At 34.6% G+C, this 18,137-nt stretch overlaps 2 protein-coding genes across 4 annotated transcripts in view; both read left to right on the top strand.

Annotated features, from left to right (window-relative positions):
- Positions 1–8,439, top strand: part of LOC108911200 — a 24,934-nt gene extending 16,495 nt beyond the window's left edge. The window contains exons 5-14 of the mRNA XM_023454342.1: positions 3,970–4,274; positions 4,386–4,575; positions 4,627–4,802; positions 4,892–5,060; positions 5,166–5,303; positions 5,354–5,509; positions 5,670–5,801; positions 5,864–5,974; positions 6,178–6,354; positions 7,949–8,439. Of these exons, the coding sequence (XP_023310110.1) occupies positions 3,970–4,274; positions 4,386–4,575; positions 4,627–4,802; positions 4,892–5,060; positions 5,166–5,303; positions 5,354–5,509; positions 5,670–5,801; positions 5,864–5,974; positions 6,178–6,354; positions 7,949–8,368 (1,974 nt within the window). The 3' untranslated portion in view covers positions 8,369–8,439. The remainder of the gene's footprint in view (positions 1–3,969; positions 4,275–4,385; positions 4,576–4,626; positions 4,803–4,891; positions 5,061–5,165; positions 5,304–5,353; positions 5,510–5,669; positions 5,802–5,863; positions 5,975–6,177; positions 6,355–7,948) is intronic.
- A 1,658-nt stretch (positions 8,440–10,097) lies between these two features.
- Positions 10,098–18,109, top strand: LOC108911210 (phosphatidylserine decarboxylase proenzyme, mitochondrial). Of its 3 annotated transcripts, XM_018716082.2 has the most exons (7): positions 10,098–10,262; positions 11,704–11,831; positions 12,132–12,314; positions 13,600–13,838; positions 13,893–14,059; positions 17,498–17,667; positions 17,725–18,109. In XM_018716082.2, the coding sequence occupies exons 1-7, from the start codon at positions 10,231–10,233 to the stop codon at positions 18,030–18,032; spliced, it is 1,227 nt and encodes a 408-aa protein (XP_018571598.1). In that variant the 5' UTR covers positions 10,098–10,230; the 3' UTR covers positions 18,033–18,109. The 3 variants fall into 3 exon arrangements, with proteins under 3 accessions (XP_018571598.1, XP_018571599.1, XP_018571600.1); XM_018716083.1 differs by lacking the exons at positions 10,098–10,262; positions 11,704–11,831 and adding an exon at positions 11,923–12,014; XM_018716084.2 differs by lacking the exons at positions 10,098–10,262; positions 11,704–11,831 and adding an exon at positions 11,928–12,014 and having other exon boundaries at positions 12,071–12,314.
- Positions 18,110–18,137: the final 28 nt, after the last annotated feature.

The following is an 18,137-nucleotide window of genomic DNA, read 5'->3' as shown; positions in this document are numbered from 1 at the left end:
CCTAAGGGCCACCTTAGCAAAGCGCATCCCAGGCTGCATAGCCGCACTACCCTACCCAACCATACCACACATAAACATGACACTACCCCCGGGGTTTACACAGACGAGCCGGCGAAGCAAGAAGAGCGCCAGAAGAAAGGGCCCTAGCCGGCGGGGCCCAGCCAGGACAAAAGGAGGTCCCACAAAGCGCCTACACCGGCCGCATTTGCGGTCGGGGTAGACGACGGATGGGGCCCACCTACGAAGGCTGTCCGGGCCTACACGAGATGTGGCAGGATAAAGAGGGATAATCCCCCTCGATCCCAAATCATTGAGGCCAATTTCTAGCCATGGAATAATGGCGCGTACTTCTTTTATGCTATAGGCTGTAAAAATGTATCGATCGTCGATATTAACTTGAATTTCTATTTCAGATAAGAACATCTTAACTCAAGCCCTGAACGATATCAGTTTTTTCCAATTATTTCCCAAGGTGAGTTATTTTCACGTTTAAATCAGGTCTGAGGCGAAGCCGGACCTACATTAAAATTCAAACGCTCCCAAGTCAGTTTAAAACGAATTTACTTGACGACTAACTTTGAGGCAATTTGGAGGATATCAAGATAAGGGGGCCATTTGAAAGGCTCCGCTATGCCATATTTCCGTGGCGAAATCGCATGTTGGCATTAATCGGTCCCATTATATTGCGTTGTCGGATTTAACAGTAAAGGGCAAATAATATGCTTTAAGATGTACAAATTGGCCGGTTACACGAATACCGGAAATATTTCTAATAAAATTTTAAGTTTACATAGCGGAAGGAGGGGCGTAAATTTCGCGTACCTATTTTTTATTTTAGTGTTTTGCAAAATGTATCTATAGCGTGTAATTTTGAATGGGGATGATAGCTTGGCCTTGGGATAGTGGTCGACGCTGTAATTATGTATCTACCCAAAGATTCATTAACACTGCGATATGCTTTAGTTCATATATGGGCAACCCCCGACCCCCGGGACGGATCCGGCCCTCCACCAGCTTCAATTCGGCCCGCGAGAGATTCAGAAATTTCAAATAACGATATCAATTCAAATCGATAAATGATATTATTAAGCGTATGCAGTGGAACGCCACAGATCGAATCAGAAATAGTCGTTAGAAAGAGACAAACAGATAAACATTCGGGAAGCCGCCCGATGCGCTTGAAGCACTCTCGTACGATCGAGAGTATTTATTGGGGGTAATACATAAACCGCTCAGCGCGCGTGCCATCTCATTACTTCTTAACAACTAATAATAAGTTCGCATCGTATATTCGCGTACGGTNTAACTTGAATTTCTATTTCAGATAAGAACATCTTAACTCAAGCCCTGAACGATATCAGTTTTTTCCAATTATTTCCCAAGGTGAGTTATTTTCACGTTTAAATCAGGTCTGAGGCGAAGCCGGACCTATATTAAAATTCAAACGCTCCCAAGTCAGTTTAAAACGAATTTACTTGACGACTAACTTTGAGGCAATTTGGAGGATATCAAGATAAGGGGGCCATTTGAAAGGCTCCGCTATGCCATATTTCCGTGGCGAAATCGCATGTTGGCATTAATCGGTCCCATTATATTGCGTTGTCGGATTTAACAGTAAAGGGCAAATAATATGCTTTAAGATGTACAAATTGGCCGGTTACACGAATACCGGAAATATTTCTAATAAAATTTTAAGTTTACATAGCGGAAGGAGGGGCGTAAATTTCGCGTACCTATTTTTTATTTTAGTGTTTTGCAAAATGTATCTATAGCGTGTAATTTTGAATGGGGGTGATAGCTTGGCCTTGGGATAGTAGTCGACGGTGTGATTATGTATCTACCCAAAGGTTCATTAACACTGCGATATGCTTTAGTTCATATATGGGCAACCCCCGACCCCCGGGACGGATCCGGCCCTCCACCAGCTTCAATTCGGCCCGCGAGAGATTCAGAAATTTCAAATAACGATATCAATTCAAATCGATAAATGATATTATTAAGCGTATGCAGTGGAACGCCACAGATCGAATCAGAAATAGACGCTAGAAAGAGACAAATAGATGCGCTTGAAGCACTCTCGTAAGATCGAGAGTATTCTAGTTGCTTATTGGGGGTAATACATAAACCGCTCAGCGCGCGTGCCATCTCATTACTTCTTAACAACTAATAATAAGTTCGCATCGTATATTCGCGTACGGTCAAGAGTACGACCCGGGAAATATCCCAGCAAATTATATCAACATGTCTGGTTTAAAAAAGCGGAAAGTGGACACAGAATGTCGTCAATTCCAAGACAAATGGACTGATGAATGCTTTTTTATCTTGCGCAGTAGTAAACCTATATGTTTGTTGTGCAATGAAACAATTTCTGTTTTAAAAGAATACAATATGAAGCGGCATTACTCCAGCAAGCATTTCGCTCAATATAATTTACTCGGGCCAGTTAAGAAAGGATAAAATTAAAAAACACATTACCGATTTAGGGGAACAGCAACAAATGTTCCATTCACAAAAATCAAATCTAGACCGTGTTGTTAAAGCTAGTTTTATAATTAGTTCCAAAATAGCGAAATCATCGAAATCATTTTCTGAGGGACAGTTTGTTAAAGACTGCCTAACAGAAGTTGCAGAACTTTTGTATCCAGAAAAGAAGAAAGAGTTTGAGAAAGTAAGCTTATCGCGACATACTGTTGTTCGACGTATAGAGATGATGACTAGTGATAACAAAAAAACCTTGACCGATAGATTGGTTGGTTTTCAAGCATTTTCGATTGCTTTGGATGAGAGTACAGATTTATCTGACACAGCCCAGTTAGCTATTTTTATGCGAGGTGTTGATGAAGAATTTGCAGTGACAGAGGAATTACTGGCTTTACGGCCGCTCCAAGGGACCATTACTGGAAAAGATATTTTTGCCGAGGTGCAAAGTACTTTTGAGCAATATAGTTTGCAGTGGTGTAAATTACTTAGAGTGTGTACTGATGGTGCGCCTTCAATGGTCCATTCGACTGAAGAATGTTATGGATGTGGTAGTAAATACCATTATTTTCGTTACCATCGCCAGTTTAAAGCATTTTTGGATGAACTCTCTTCAGAACACGGTGATGTAACATATTATTGCGAAGTAAGGTGACTAAGCAAAGGTAAAATGCTAAAAAGGTTTTATGACCTTAGAAAAGAAATAGCTGATTTAATGGAAATGAAAGAGAAAACATTGCCGCAAATTTGTGATCCAACTTGGCTTTGTGACTTGGCATTCCTGGTAGACATCACAGGACACTTAAATGACCTGAACTTGAAGCTTCAAAAACAAGGCAATTAGTAAATCAGCTGTTCAGTCATCTTAAAGCTTTTCAAAACAAAATTCGCTTGTGGGAAACATAAATGAGAAGTAAAAACTGTTTTCATTTTTTAATATTATCCAGTCACGAAAACATTGAATACGGTCGCTATGCTGAAGAACTGGAACTACTGTCAGAGCAATTCACTGATCGATTTTCCGATTTTAAGAATATGGATAGCACTTTTAATATTTTTGCAAATCCTTGTAAGTGTAATGTGGAAGATGCTCCGCTTCACCTACAAAAAATGGTGTCGATCGAGCTTCAGGAAGACTCATATTTGAAGTCTAAATTTGATGATGTGGAACTAAGCGAATTTTACAGAACATACCTTTCCGAAGAAAAGTATCCACGGCTGAGAGCTTTCACACGACAAATCATTTGCACATTCGGAAGCACCTATAAATGTGAGCAGCTTTTTTCAATAATGAAAATTAATAAAAATAAGCATCTTACACGGCTTACAGATGTTAATTTAGAAAACACTTTGCGCCTATATACTACTGATATTGACCCCAATATTCATCATCTTGTTTCTCATCTTCAAACTCAACTATCTCATAAATTTTCATTTGATTTTTCTATCTTTTTTTTATTAATTTGCTTTTTATATGTTTGATTATGCTAGCTGGTGTCCAAGGTGCCCCACGTCTGGCTGCTCCTCTACGACCTCTACCACCGAGGATTCAAGCAGCGCGAAACGAAATACGTGGCCGTTGCTTCGAAACTTTTCGACTCAGTCGGACTGACATACGCCGAGAACGCCCTCTGGACGCAAAAAGTGAGACTAGCGGCGGCTGTATCCCGACTTCGCATCAAGCACAACGCTTTGTTGCTAAGCGAACTCCTTCCGCCTCATCTAAAGAATGAGAAGGTCACGGAACAAGCCAAAAATGGACCTGTGACATGTTGGGTCAATCTAAAGAAGATTAGGTAAGGAGAACGAAATGGTACACATAACTTGAAAGGAGCCAAATCCTCCTTTCTTGAAGAACAAAGCTTAAAGATGATATTCTTGCAGCTATATCCGCTGTTTGATTCTAGAGACATGTCCAAACTAGTTGAAGAAATAGAACAGAGCTTTGGCATAAAGTTGACGACTATACCGGGAAAATTTGACAAGACCTGCTTCAAATGGGACAGTCACTGCCCTCAGATCATCGCTTTCCACGCTTCCATGAGACCCAAATTAGCCAGAAGCTGCTTCATCAGAGACCACCTAATGATCATTCAGGTCATAACTCCAATTTAATCTTGAAGAATACTGACTAAGTTTGTGTTCCAGGACAAGTCATTCTGTTTGGGACCAGCCACTTTTGGCAAACTGGTTGCCGATTTGGAATTAACTGGCAGCGTCATCCAGACGCACGTGAATTCTCCCAGAACCACAGCCTACTTGGCAACGCTGTTATGTCAGAACGATAAGATCAAGAGGCTCATGGCTTTCAGTGCAGGTAAAAGGTAAAACTTTCCGCTCATATCTAACACTGATTTGAAAACTAATGAGACTGTTCAATCATAAAAATTAAATTTGCTCGTACTCCTTTCAGGAAAGAGGACTACGAAAGTTACTTTCAAGAACTGGGCGTTACCAATATCACGATCTTTTCCGACCGCCTCATAGACACCCCTCCTGATGCCAGTTACATGGAAGAAGTGGTTGCTGTTTTCGCTACACCACCCAACAGTTACTCAGCGGTGGTAGACCCAATAGATCTGGTAAACTATCCTTAACTTTAATAATCTAAGGTCCACTCTCTCAGTATACCATTCTTCTAATGCGGTTGATTTATAACCTCGTTTATAACAATCTTTATTTTCTAGGTGTGTAGTCGTGGTGGAGACCTATCCATGTTAGAGGTACTGACCGAGGCTGACGACACCAAAGAAGCTAGGAAAAGAATCGCCGGAGTACTGGAAGAACAAAATATGACTCTAAGATTTGCCATGTCGAGACCACAGGTAAAGGCCAAGACCAATATGATTCTGAGAAAAATACGTGGCCTTTTTAGATCCAGTTCGTGTTGTATGAAACGCATTCGCAGCTAGAGGAAGAAAATAACGTGATGGTGAACAAGGCTCTGAGAGAAATCAACAGGGTGGCCAAGCTGCACCACGCCACTTTGCAGGGAAAGATAGCTGCTCCTCAAATGACGGAAACGCAATCTGTAAGGGACGAAATGCAATAAAAAAAAAGAAATATATACATGAAAAAATTTTCGAAAGTTTGCCAATTACATTCGAGACGCAGTTCTAATCGAATTAGTCATTCTAGCGTATTAATTTATATGTATTGCTGAAAATCAGTCTAATGTCGATAACTTTTAGGAAAGGGAAATCAACAACAACGAAAATCTCCAACCTCCAGATGGATTATCGTTGTCTACAAAGGCGTCTTCGGAGGGTCAGCTTTCGCTCCAGAGCGTCGAGATCGAGCAAAACGTGCTTGAAGAGGTGCAGGTAGATGAACAAAATACAGTTTTCGTAACACTTGTTTTTCAAAAAAAACGACAAACTTTTAGGTACCAAAAACGGACATGTTCGATCACCCAGATTTGCCAACTTTATGCCCAAAAGACAAGTGCACAAATTTTGAAAAAGAGGGTTGCTTCTTGGCACTATTGCAGAGAAAGGTAAGCAGTGTATAGACGACTGGCTCCGTCTGAAGGTTTAGGCTCACTCTCACTTACTTTCTCTTTATATCTGCAGCCTTATGAAATACATTCAAATGCAAATATAATATCTAATGTAAAATATCTTGCAATGGTAATAAAAAAATTTTAAAGGCAAAATCCAACTTTGAAAGGAATTTGTTTAGACGAAATTTTTTTCTTAGGAAGTGATTCGGCTGGATGACAAATACATGATCCAAATGGCAGAAAATAGAGGTCTTTTTGGGAGTAATACCACGACGGGAACTGCCAAGTCGAGATCGAGCAGAGCGGCTAAGAAAAAGCAAGAGAAATCGCCAGAGAAGTCGCAGAGACATAGGAAGAAATTGAAGGAATCAGAGGTACATTTTTCGCTGATGTTTTGAAATGAACTTACTGCTTTGGTACCTTTAACTTGAAATAATCATCATTTGGCGGTTCAATTTAAGATTTTCCGCGTGCTACGCAATCAGCAGACAAGATAATGTATATTTTTACTAACACAAGGGCCAAGGGCAAACATTCATCACGTCCCATGGATAAAACGACATTTAAAAAAGACAAAATATTGGCTTGTTACGATTGTTTGTTTATTTGTAAAACAGAGAGTGCCTCGATTTTATTTCCGTAAAAACTAGTATACCTTGGAAGAGTTAGAAAAATTCTGAGAACTAGTTAAGACCATGAATGAGGCATCACGAAATATTAAGAGTGTTTGTGTATATTTTCATTGCCAGGCCTAAGAAGTTTCCCAGAATATTATCCAACTACTTTCTAAAATCATAAATTATTAAACATTTGGAAGCTTTCTAGTATATCGATAAATTCCGAGATAAATTCATTGGTTTCTATCCTTTCTCAATGAGATACAACATGGTATGGTACCTATTTATGGTTGGTTTATAAAAAAGAATTAGTCCTAACTTAGTCTTAGTCTTAGTATTAACCTTTACACTAATCTTAGTATTAGTCCTAAGAATAGGTACACGTTTATAAAAACAATGTGTGGTCCTAATTTTATTAAGATTAACCAATGAGCGATTCGACTACACGCATGGCTAGTAATATCACAGCATAATATTTGTTTAATATTCTGTGGTAATGTTATTTTATTTGTTTTGTTGATGAGTGAAAAGAAAAATATAACCTATTACTATGGTAATGGCGTAATGGCGACCACCATAGACAAAGACATGAGAGCACTATGCTACGAAATGCAATACTTGTGCATGCGCACTTCTCAGATCTTAGTCTTAATCCTAGAAAAATTAAAAGATGCGAACTTTCAAGGTCATGTCTTAAGACCTCCTTACGACTAGGGATTTTTATAAACCGGTACATTACATTCTGTACATTTAACTCTTTAAGACTAAGATTAAGGTTAAGTTACGGCTAAGTTAGGACTAATACTTTTTTATAAACCAACCATTAGAAAAGTTTCACAGAATAAAAAATGAAGTGTGTATGTATGCAACAATATCCCATAAGTACTTTGAGAAAAAAATTAAAGCAGAACTAAAATATAAAAAATTTCGCCTACACATAATCAGTTTTCTATTTTGAGAAACTTGTGATTTATTATTCAGAAATGGTACTCTATAGAAGAATAATAAGGCATGCTGGTTTTTACGTATTTAAAATCAGGTAATGGCAGATTTTGTTGCACGAACATTTCTGAATCCCCACATTTCTTTTGTCTCTTACAAACGTTGTGCCACCTATCCGGAAACACACAGGATACATTATGTATATGTTATATCCAAACGGTAATACTGACTGTCTTGTACAACTTCAGCAATCGGCTGCAAGAGTACAGTAAGTTGAATAGCCAATTGGCTATGTAAGTAGGTAGATACTTTAACATCTTAGTTGTTAGTCTTAACCTATTAGGTACGAATGAACCAAATATCAAATTCAGTCCATGGTACAGAGTGCTCAGTCAGGTCGTTTTTCTAGATCGAGCGCATAGCCGCTCCAACTCACACTTTCCTCAGGCATACCAAGCGAACCGAGGAAGTCGAGAGCTGCGAGAAGTCCACTTCTTCGGAAAACAGATTAACTCAGTACCATCGGTGGTGGACTGAAACGACCAGGCACATTCTGGCTCTCAAAGGCAGTTTGGTCAAGCAAAAAATCATACCCCCGGAAAAAATAAAACACGCGAACCCAACAGCGATAGTTAACAGCATGGCGTCCCAGAATTTGTACGACGTAGACGAAGTCGCCGCCAACAGCAACAAAAACATGCGATTTCCAGTCTTCCCAAAGCTGAAGCTACCCAGAAAAAGCGTGTACGAGAAGGTGCAGATCCCCCTGCACATCACTTCCGTAGACTTTCCCAGGCCAAGGAGCAATGCTAAAGGCGCTAATTATTGAAATTTATCCGTCTAAGAGTGCGCTGTGATACATTTTTCTTTACATAGCTTATACATACCTAATATAATTATATTTTTAGAGTAACAGGTTTTGATTTACCTTTTATAACGACTCCTAAATTCGATCATTTACTGTAACGGAAAACACAAAAATTCCCACAATTTTATTACTGATCCATTTTCAAGGGTGCTGATACTGAACAAAAATCTGAAGTCAGTTTTGTACGGTCGAATCTAGTTTTCCAGAAAAGATGTTCAAAATTGTACTTCACACAACACATAAATCTGATTAAGTACCACTTTTTCCACTATTTTAGCCCAAATTGGTAGTTGTTTGTAGTAAGTAGGTAAAGTACCGTCATATATTACTTTATTACTAGTCGCCTTATTTATGTACATAAACAGGGCTAGTATAAGTATATAGGATTACCATAGTACCGCAGTTACTGACCAGTGGCCATTGTCAATGTCGGGTAAAATCCCTATTGCCAACCTTGAAATATAATTTCCAATTTTCAATACATTTTTACTTAATTTTTGGACAATTCATTAAGCAATACCTCAATATTTCTATCTGTAATACTACGACAATTAAGTTTTATAATAAATAATAAATAAACAGCACAAATTGTAGTAGTTAGGATATTCTGTGATCTAGCAGATAATAGCTAAGACTAAAGTATTTTTTCTGGAAAACTGGATTGACCGCACAAATCAATGGATCAACTCGACCAACACAAACTTTTGAAAAATTCGTAGGTAACCAACTTCTAGTAAACAAAAATTGAAAGCATATTCAATAAAAATCGAAAGGTAATATGTAATTTTCTGAATCTTCTTGATAATTAAATATATTCTATTCTAGACTGACCTGGTTGAAATCTATCGCGACGTGCCCGAATATCCAAAGAAACATGAAAGTGTACCAAGTCCCGTGTCTACTTCGAGGAATATTTTGGGAATGATGACAAGCATGCATATCAGACAACTCGTGTCTCCCTTCTGCAAGTATGGAGATGCAGCTGTAAAGACTGGGTACAAACTTCCGTCGGATGTAGTCGATAAGATTATTACCGTTCCGAAAGAACTGATCGTTGAAAATCCATCTGAAGTAATTGAAAATGAGAACGTTGAAGTTCAAGAACAAAGCATACAGTCAATTGCAAGAAGGAGTAAGAGTCGTCGACGTACTTTAGATAACACGCGTGTCAAGAAAATGAAAAGTGGTTTGGTTTCCTCCGTCAAGTTGAAAAAGAAAAATATTAAGTTACAAGAATTATTATCTAGAATCTGCACTCCCACTGAATCGAGTTTGAGAAGATCTTGGACGCAGGTAAAATTTAATTTTCCCATAAAGATGGTCCGATAGACGGCATTGAATCTAATTGTTTTGTGTTGCAGGTTGCTCAATCGAGTTCGGAAAATGGTAAAAAAATATTCGAAACGAGAATTCGTGTTCCAAGACTTTAAATATTTTAATTCGTTCTTGATATTCCTGTATACTTCACTGCTTGAAACAAGAAATATTATATTTAGGAAACATGCAAAACTCTTTATTATTGTCGTTATAATTTGAATAAATGTTTTGACGGTTTACGTTGTATTTTTCAAGCACAATTCGAAATTGCGGAACACACTTAACTTATCTATCTGAACGTACCGCAATGTTCAATGCGACTACCATAGAAACTTATTAACAACTATATGCTCTATGGCGACTACGAAATTAATAATTGAGATTGAGATTTGAGGTTACGTTGAGCCAAACGAAGTGTGAACTATAAAATGTTTTATTTCAAATAATTTCACAAACTATGTCCTATTTATTTTTTACCATCCATTTATAGTAGTCTTAATTGTAAGATGTCTGTGTTTATTATAAGATCATCTCGCTGGTAAGTATTAGAAAGTTATCATGTTTAAAAAGAAAATCAGAATTATTCAATAAAACCAAATTATATGATCTCATAGAGGTGACCTATTTATCGATTCTATTAAAATATTAATAGGTGATACTGTTTTTCATTAAATTATTTATCAGAAATTACCAGGATCTGTATGTGTGTAAACAGGTTGTTTACATTTTATATAAACAACCATCTCTTTAAAATATGTATGTAGATTATTTTAAATATTAACTGCATATGTTCCATATTGAAGACAAATTAGAAAAAATCAGTAGTTACTTCCTATGATTGTCTATTTGCTAGTGGTGTAGTGTATTTATATTCAATAATAAAAAAATTGTCTAGAAGTTGTAAAAATATTTACCCAATATATTCTTAGTTGATGCTCACTGAAGGAATAAAAGTGGAAAATTTTCGCTTCATCATTTCCAGGGATTTATTGACAAAATTTAAGGGCAAGAACAATATTTTTAACTGCTCAAAGTTTTCAAATACTGATATAGAAATTATGAATTAAAATTTTTAATAAGTAAGACATTTTCACTTATCAGGCTACAGTAGTTATATTATAACATTGAACTTGTTTGAAATGTAAGGTCAAATAAATATTTCTGATAAATGGCAAATAATTAAAATATTTATGAAAAAACTAGAACTACTTGTTGCTGATAAGATTATATAAAAAATGAAATATTTTAAAATGTTACATGTACAATAATCATTAATCAGTTTAAAATATTCTGCCCTGGGCTTTTTTTTATTTATTTTTTATAGAGTAGATTTTTATGTAAAAATTAAAAAATGTGTAATGAAATAAATTCCTTTATATTGATGATGCCTTAAATATTTCTTTTAACTGTCCAATTTGTATATTTTAAATATTACTATTTACTGGTCTTTATGTATACAGTATACAACAAGATAAACTTATCAGGGCAATAACAGTAAGTTCTAGACGCAAATGCGTTGATCTAACAAAAAGGGTATTGCTGATAAGATAAAAAATCTAATTTCAGATATTTTAAACGTAAAAAATTGGTATTTTTTTGCAAGAAACATTAATGTTGTTTCTATTTAATACATTTAGAACAATGTCAATAAACGAAGAAGTTATACAAACATTTATAAGAATTTCGTTCTTGAAAGTAAATCAGGGATTTATTTTGAAAACAGAGTATGTACCTAATACACACTGATTTGTTATTGAAAGCATTTGCTGCTGCTTTAGAAAACAATACAATTGTATTAACTGTTTATGACAAAGAAATTATTTCAACTTCGAATTTATCACATTTTTACTACCCACATGAATAGTAATCTTTACTGGAACTTATTCACATACCCACATGGTAATAAAAATGATTATTAGTAAAATATCTTCGCAATATGCGATTTGACTATAAAAATATTGCTATAATAATATTTTAAGGCTTCTGAAAACTGGACGTCTCAGACAAAACTTGACAATATGGAGCAAAGTATCTACCAATGACGCAAGGCCCCCCCTAAACTTGGCATGTAACAGATATGTATCGACAAAAAACAAGAGCTCGTCTGGTAAGTTTCTTTGTTAGCGAGATAACAAGGTCAGTGATACTGATAACATATCCACTTCCCTATATAAGCTCGAACAGAACAAGGAAACCCTCTTATTTGGCAGATCAACTCTGAAAAAAATGTCAGAGGATTACAGGGAAGAGGAATATTTTCTGTATATAGATTTACTTTTTTTATTCAAAGGTCTGGCCTTTTGGGTGACGTGCTCTAGAATTTCCCCTAAATAAAGTACATTTTAGATATGAAGGCGGGGATCTGGAACAATGAACTAATCTCTTTTGTGATTTTCTGTCGATATAGGTGAGTCGGAATGGAGAGCGATCTTTACCCGGTTCTTACCGGTAGGGTTGTGTTTAGTAGCCGTGATGCAATGGAGGATGTACAGGAAGCGGAACGCCGATAAAGTTGCTAGGCAATGGGAGATTAACTGTTACTGTATGCTGCCGTTGAGGACGGTGTCCAGATGGTGGGGGTGGCTCGCAGGTAACCCTTGTTTTTTTAAATTTATAACGAAATAGAAGCGAAAACGTTGAATAAAAGGCAAATGCAAACAAAATGCTTTGCATCCGCAGACGAAGCATCTGTTTGTTTTTCGCATTTTTAGAAAGGATTACTCTTATCAGTTGTTATCACAAATTGTTGAAGTGTGTCGGGTTTATAATTTTGACCCCAAAATTCCACTTTTTTATTATCTTTATGGGATATTCGCACTGTATTATTTTTAGAAATTCAATAAAAAAAATTCGTATTCATATTTAGTTAAAACTAACTTAAAAATTATAATTTTACTGCAAGAAGATTTAAATTTTTTTATTATTTTATCGACTTTTTATTTAATATGATTATTTATTTATTTGTTTTATTAATTTATTAACAATTTTATATGTATGTTATATACAATGTCCTTATTTATAATTGTACACCATTACATGATAATTAAAAAAAAAACAATTAAAAGTTTTAATATTTTTTTAAGTGGAACTTGAGAATGTACTTATTTGGAAACTAATTTTCTCGACATTGCATATTCTGAGCCTGCTACGATTGTTTTAAAAATTGCATTAGCAATATTTTTTTATCAAAAATTTGATAAAAAAGCCTACAGGATATATACAATTTCAAAAATGTGACGTTCCTATTTAATTTATTTCGTTTGTGTTGCTTTAATTTTTCCCGAGTTAATATCGAAGAAAAACAAAAAAATGTAACAGGCCAAACCTAGAAATGTAAAATTATTTGGTGTTCTTAGATTTCGAGTTAAGAATTTGTTGGTGACTTTGTTCAAAAGTTACACCTAAAAAAATTGTAGGTCTTATAATTTGCAGTATTGAGTTGTTGTTTAGTTATACATATATTAAATTTGTTCCCTGTATGTCTTCTATTGTAAAGACGAGTACATTCTGAATGTGGGTAAAAACACAAAGAAAAACTTTTTTCTGAATTTTCTCAAGTTTGACACTACCCGATTACTGCATTCTCAAGAAAATTGGAGAATATTTGACATTTTAATTGATAATAAATTCTTAATTTTATAACATCTAGAATTCTAGAACATAAATTTGCAGGTAAGTTTATGCTATATTTTGAAATACAATTTTTTTGTACAGGCAGTTTGAAAATTGCACAATTTTATCAAATTTCATAAATCTGAAAATCTTGACTTCTTATATCACAGAATAAAGTTTTGTCTTTATTTGTGATTTTTCTTAAAAAATGTTTTTATAAAATTTTGTTCATAAAATTGTTGAAAAACCGTCATATCTTTTAGACAAAGAACTACCAGCATTCTTGAGACCACCCGTATACAAACTATATGCCAACACATTCGGTGTAAATATATCAGAAGCCTTAAACGAAGACCTCATGTCTTACCCGAGCTTAGCAGACTTCTTTGCTAGACCTCTGAAAGATGGCATCAGGCTGATAGATAGGAACAGTTGTTTGGTATCCCCGTGTGACGGGACGGTACTTCATTTCGGAACAGTCCACACAGAACAAGTGGAACAGGTGAAGTTGGCGATTTTTCGTTTAGTTTTAATTTGACAAATCGTTTTTTTTTAGGTAAAAGGTGTTACATATTCTCTAAAAGATTTTCTTGGTGAAAATTCGTGGAGGAATAACAGTAATAATAGTAATAAAGATTTTAGGACGTCTTTACTTCATCAGCCTCATGTGGGGAATACACTGTATCAGTGTGTGATATACTTGGCCCCCGGCGACTATCACAGGTAAGTTTTAAATCATTCTAAATCGTTTATTGATGTTGTTTGTAAAATTATTTTCTTCTATTTTATATGTTGTAAAGTTACAAAACTCCTTGGCATTGCATTAATTGTGGCACACTTTTATCTTTCAGTTAATACTGGGTTCTTCCGTTTGAAAGTTATGAACAGAAAGAGCGTTCTATGTTTTCATTTTCTTTTTTCTCAGATAACACACATCTGTATGAATGATTTTAAAGACATATCCACGTCCAAAAAGATTCGAGTACAGTCTTTCATCACGTGGGTGCCAAACAGAGACTGTTACGATAAAGGTTAAAGTTCCTTTTTTTTTTCTATTTATCTACTTTATGATACGGTAAATAACGTCATAATTATTATGATCTGCTTAAACTCACTTTTTCTGAGGACCCGTATATTGATTTTCCCATGAGATCAAAGTTTATCTGGCGGGACCAGGTCAAAATTTATCTCCGTGTGTGGCGGTTCTTTTTTTTTAATGCGTACACATTTTTTTTTCCCAGAAATTGTACTCTTGTCTATTAGATGATAGGGGTTAATAGGTTATTTATTTATTTATTTGCCAATTTAAAACAAACATGTTATTAAAATTGTTAGCAATAGATATCTCGGTTTTAATAATAGAAACGTTGAAAGCAATAATTATTAGTGAGTTTAAAAATTATTTACAGTGGGCCAGCTTACAAAAACTTAGAATCAAAAATAATCTTTAACTTGAATAAATGTAACACTAAATTTTGTAACTGAGCAACTATTAATTTGCGAAATGGCAACATCGCAGCATAATTCTGAGGTTCCTTCGTGTTTTTAAACTTGATGAAAAAAGTGTCTGGTAATTTCTTTAATGGACTATTTTTTCAATAAGAACTGAAAATTTGTTTATGTAGTTTTATATCAGGTTTTCGCCTTTAATTCTCTTAAATTCAGAAATTATTGTAAGCACTGAGTGGTAAAAAAAATTTTTGGTGAATTTAAATATCCGAATTGAAGTCAATATTAACAAAACAATTGTAGTATTCATTTATCGATACTATAAGTGAAGTTAATGTTTTTTCACATAAAAATTCTTAATAATTTAACACTCAGTATTGCAAACAAAATTTTAAAGATTTTAAGATGTCAAGATATGTTTGTAAGTTGATTTTGTTTCTCTATGGCCAAATTTAGCCAAAGACCAAAGACCCCACACATTTTTCATAAAATAATGTAATTTTCTCTTAAAAATCTAAAAATCTTGTCCTTATTTGGTAATTACAAAATTAAAAATTACTATTGGTAGGAGATTTAAATTAAATATGTAAAGAATTGAAATACGCCACTACGTTACACCTTTCTTTGTAAATATTCACAATACTTCACTGCACTTCGACTCCTAAAACATAACGGCTAATTATCACGAGCTTGCGAACAAGAATGAACACATGACAATTAGCGGCCAACGCCTAAGCGTTGATCAATCGTAAAAGTTGCATAACTTAAAACGACATTATCAAAAGTACATATATTTTTTCCCATAATAAAACATAATAAATTTCTAACACATTGTGAAAGAATTAATAAAAATACGTTGTTACACATAAAAATAACCATGATAGAAAGATCTTACTATTTCTGCATTCAACTTAGGATCGCTTTTTCAAGTGGTCTCCTTATAAATGGAATTCATTATTCTTCAGAATCGTATTAGAGGTTAGATATCTGTGGCATATCTATTTTTTTGGTGTCGAAGAACATTTTTTGATTACAGTTGATAGAATTTTTAGAAAAAATTTTAAATTTCGTATATAATTTTTGAAATTATTTTGTTAAATATTTTCCTTGGACTGACAAATAATTTGGTAGTCTGTGAAAAACGGAAACCGTTATAGAGTTAAAATTTTTCAAATCTATCTTGAAAAACCTGGAAATATTAGGCAATTATTTAATCAAAATTTAATCGAATCTTTATCAGCTTCTAAAAGCAGAAATAGTTTGACGATTTTTGATAAAATAATTATTGTAGCCTTTATATCCCATAATTTAACAAAAGTTTAATTTTTGAACTGAACTGAATTTTTCAGTTTCTTTTTTCAATTTTTCTGGGAAAAAAGTCATTATTTTTTTGCCAACCAGTTTTTCTGCAAATTTTAAATCTCTAGTTGGCAGTCTTAAAACGTTCAGTCACTAAAATACGATTACTTGAAATTATTAAATAATGCAATATTTCAAAGAAATAACCATGAAAAAAATCTTACTGTTTCTACATTTTCAATTTGCATGGGCAAAAAATGGAAATAATTGTTAAGATTCTTGCCTATAAGGCTAAATCTCTTTGGCATACCTAAATTTTTGGTACTGAAAAAAATTGTTTAACTTCATTTAAAGGAATTTTTTGAAAAAAAAATGTTTCAATCACTATTTAACTTTTAAAATAATGATACTTTGTTAAATATTTTCTTTGAACTTTCAAAAAATTTGCAAAATGGTGGTCTCTGAAAGACGGAAAACTGATATAGAGTTTACATTTTCGCAACATGGAAAAGTTTTCAAGTCTATCTGGAAAACTTGAAAATATTAGAGAATTGTGGTCAAAATTTGGTCCTGTCTGAAAGTTTGTGCTGCGAAGAGAAATGATGGTAAATGTTTAGAAATGTTAATGTTATTACAAGAACATGTTATAGAAACTATGACCAAATAAATGTGAATATTTTAAATAATATATAGGTATGTCCTTAGATACATAAATATATAAAAAATACTCTCTACTATGTTTGCGTTGTATTAAAATTTCTGTTATTTTTTGTTTATATTGTATGTTCATATTGTATTTTATTTTTACATCATGTTGTACCTTTTTTATCATCTCTCTTTTAGGCGGACACCTCTCTTGAGCGGACAAAAATAGTTCGACCGTTGATGTCCGCTTAAGGGAGGTTTCACTGTATTTTATTGATTGCATTGCGATGTGACAAACTTAGATCATTTACAAGACTACGATTAAACTACTTCTACAAATATATTAATAACATTTACGATAATTGCGGAAACAAAAATTTTTTTGGACGCTCTATCTCAAGAATTAAGCCGTCGCGGCCCCATGTTCATATAAATTTTTTATGTTAAAATTAGTCAAAGATTCGCCCTTTAAAGTTTGTATAAATACTTAATAAACACCCTGTATATGTTCAATAATTAGTGTACACTCTATAACATACATTTTAATATATGTATGTAAGTACAATTTTTCTGAATTTTTCCAATTTTTTTGGGAAAAAAACTTTTCGATCACGTTTTTCTGGAAATTTTGACCCTCTAGTTGGCAGTCTTAAAACGTTTTAAAAAATTTTTATTTATAAATTTTTAGAGGCCATGATCCATTGAACTGATGATCTCTATTTTAATACTAGTAATTTTTCGTAATAGTAACAATTTTTTTCGCTGCAGATTCCATTCTCCCGCCGACTGGAAACCCACCCATCGCCGCCACTTCTCGGGAGAATTACTCTCGGTAAACCCTAACATCGCGAAGTGGTTACCAGGTCTGTTCTGCTTAAACGAAAGGGCGGTATACCTGGGACACTGGGAACACGGGTTCTTCTCGTACACCGCAGTGGGTAGGTCGCTGGAACTCTATCGCTCGAACCTGACTTTAATACACGATATCGTTTTAGGTGCTACAAATGTAGGTACGGTCAAAGTGTACTTTGACAAAACTCTGCAGACCAACACGCGGAAGAAATCGAGCCGCTGTAAGGAGCTGTGTTTAGGGAATTCAATAGATCTCGGGAAAGGAGACCTCATGGGCGAATTTAGGATGGGATCTACCATAGTTTTAATTTTCGAGGCTCCTATACACTTCGATTTTGCCATTTTGCCCGGGGATAAGGTGAAAATGGGACAGAGTCTCGGTTGTGTCGATCACCAGATGTTTGTAGATAGAATAGATAAGGACAAAAGCAGTGTGAAGACAGCGAGCTAATCGCAATGCTCGTTTTTTATGAATAGGTATTAAATTATTGTGATATTATTTTTTAATAAAGATTTAATACAAAGTCATGTTTGTTTTTTATTGAATTTTACTAAA

Source organism: Anoplophora glabripennis, unplaced genomic scaffold, assembly GCF_000390285.2.
Source record: "Anoplophora glabripennis isolate ALB-LARVAE unplaced genomic scaffold, Agla_2.0 scaffold144, whole genome shotgun sequence".
Classification (NCBI taxonomy): Eukaryota; Metazoa; Arthropoda; class Insecta; order Coleoptera; family Cerambycidae; genus Anoplophora; species Anoplophora glabripennis.
Note: the sequence above shows the minus strand (reverse complement) of the source record. Positions and strands in the feature narration are given on the sequence as shown.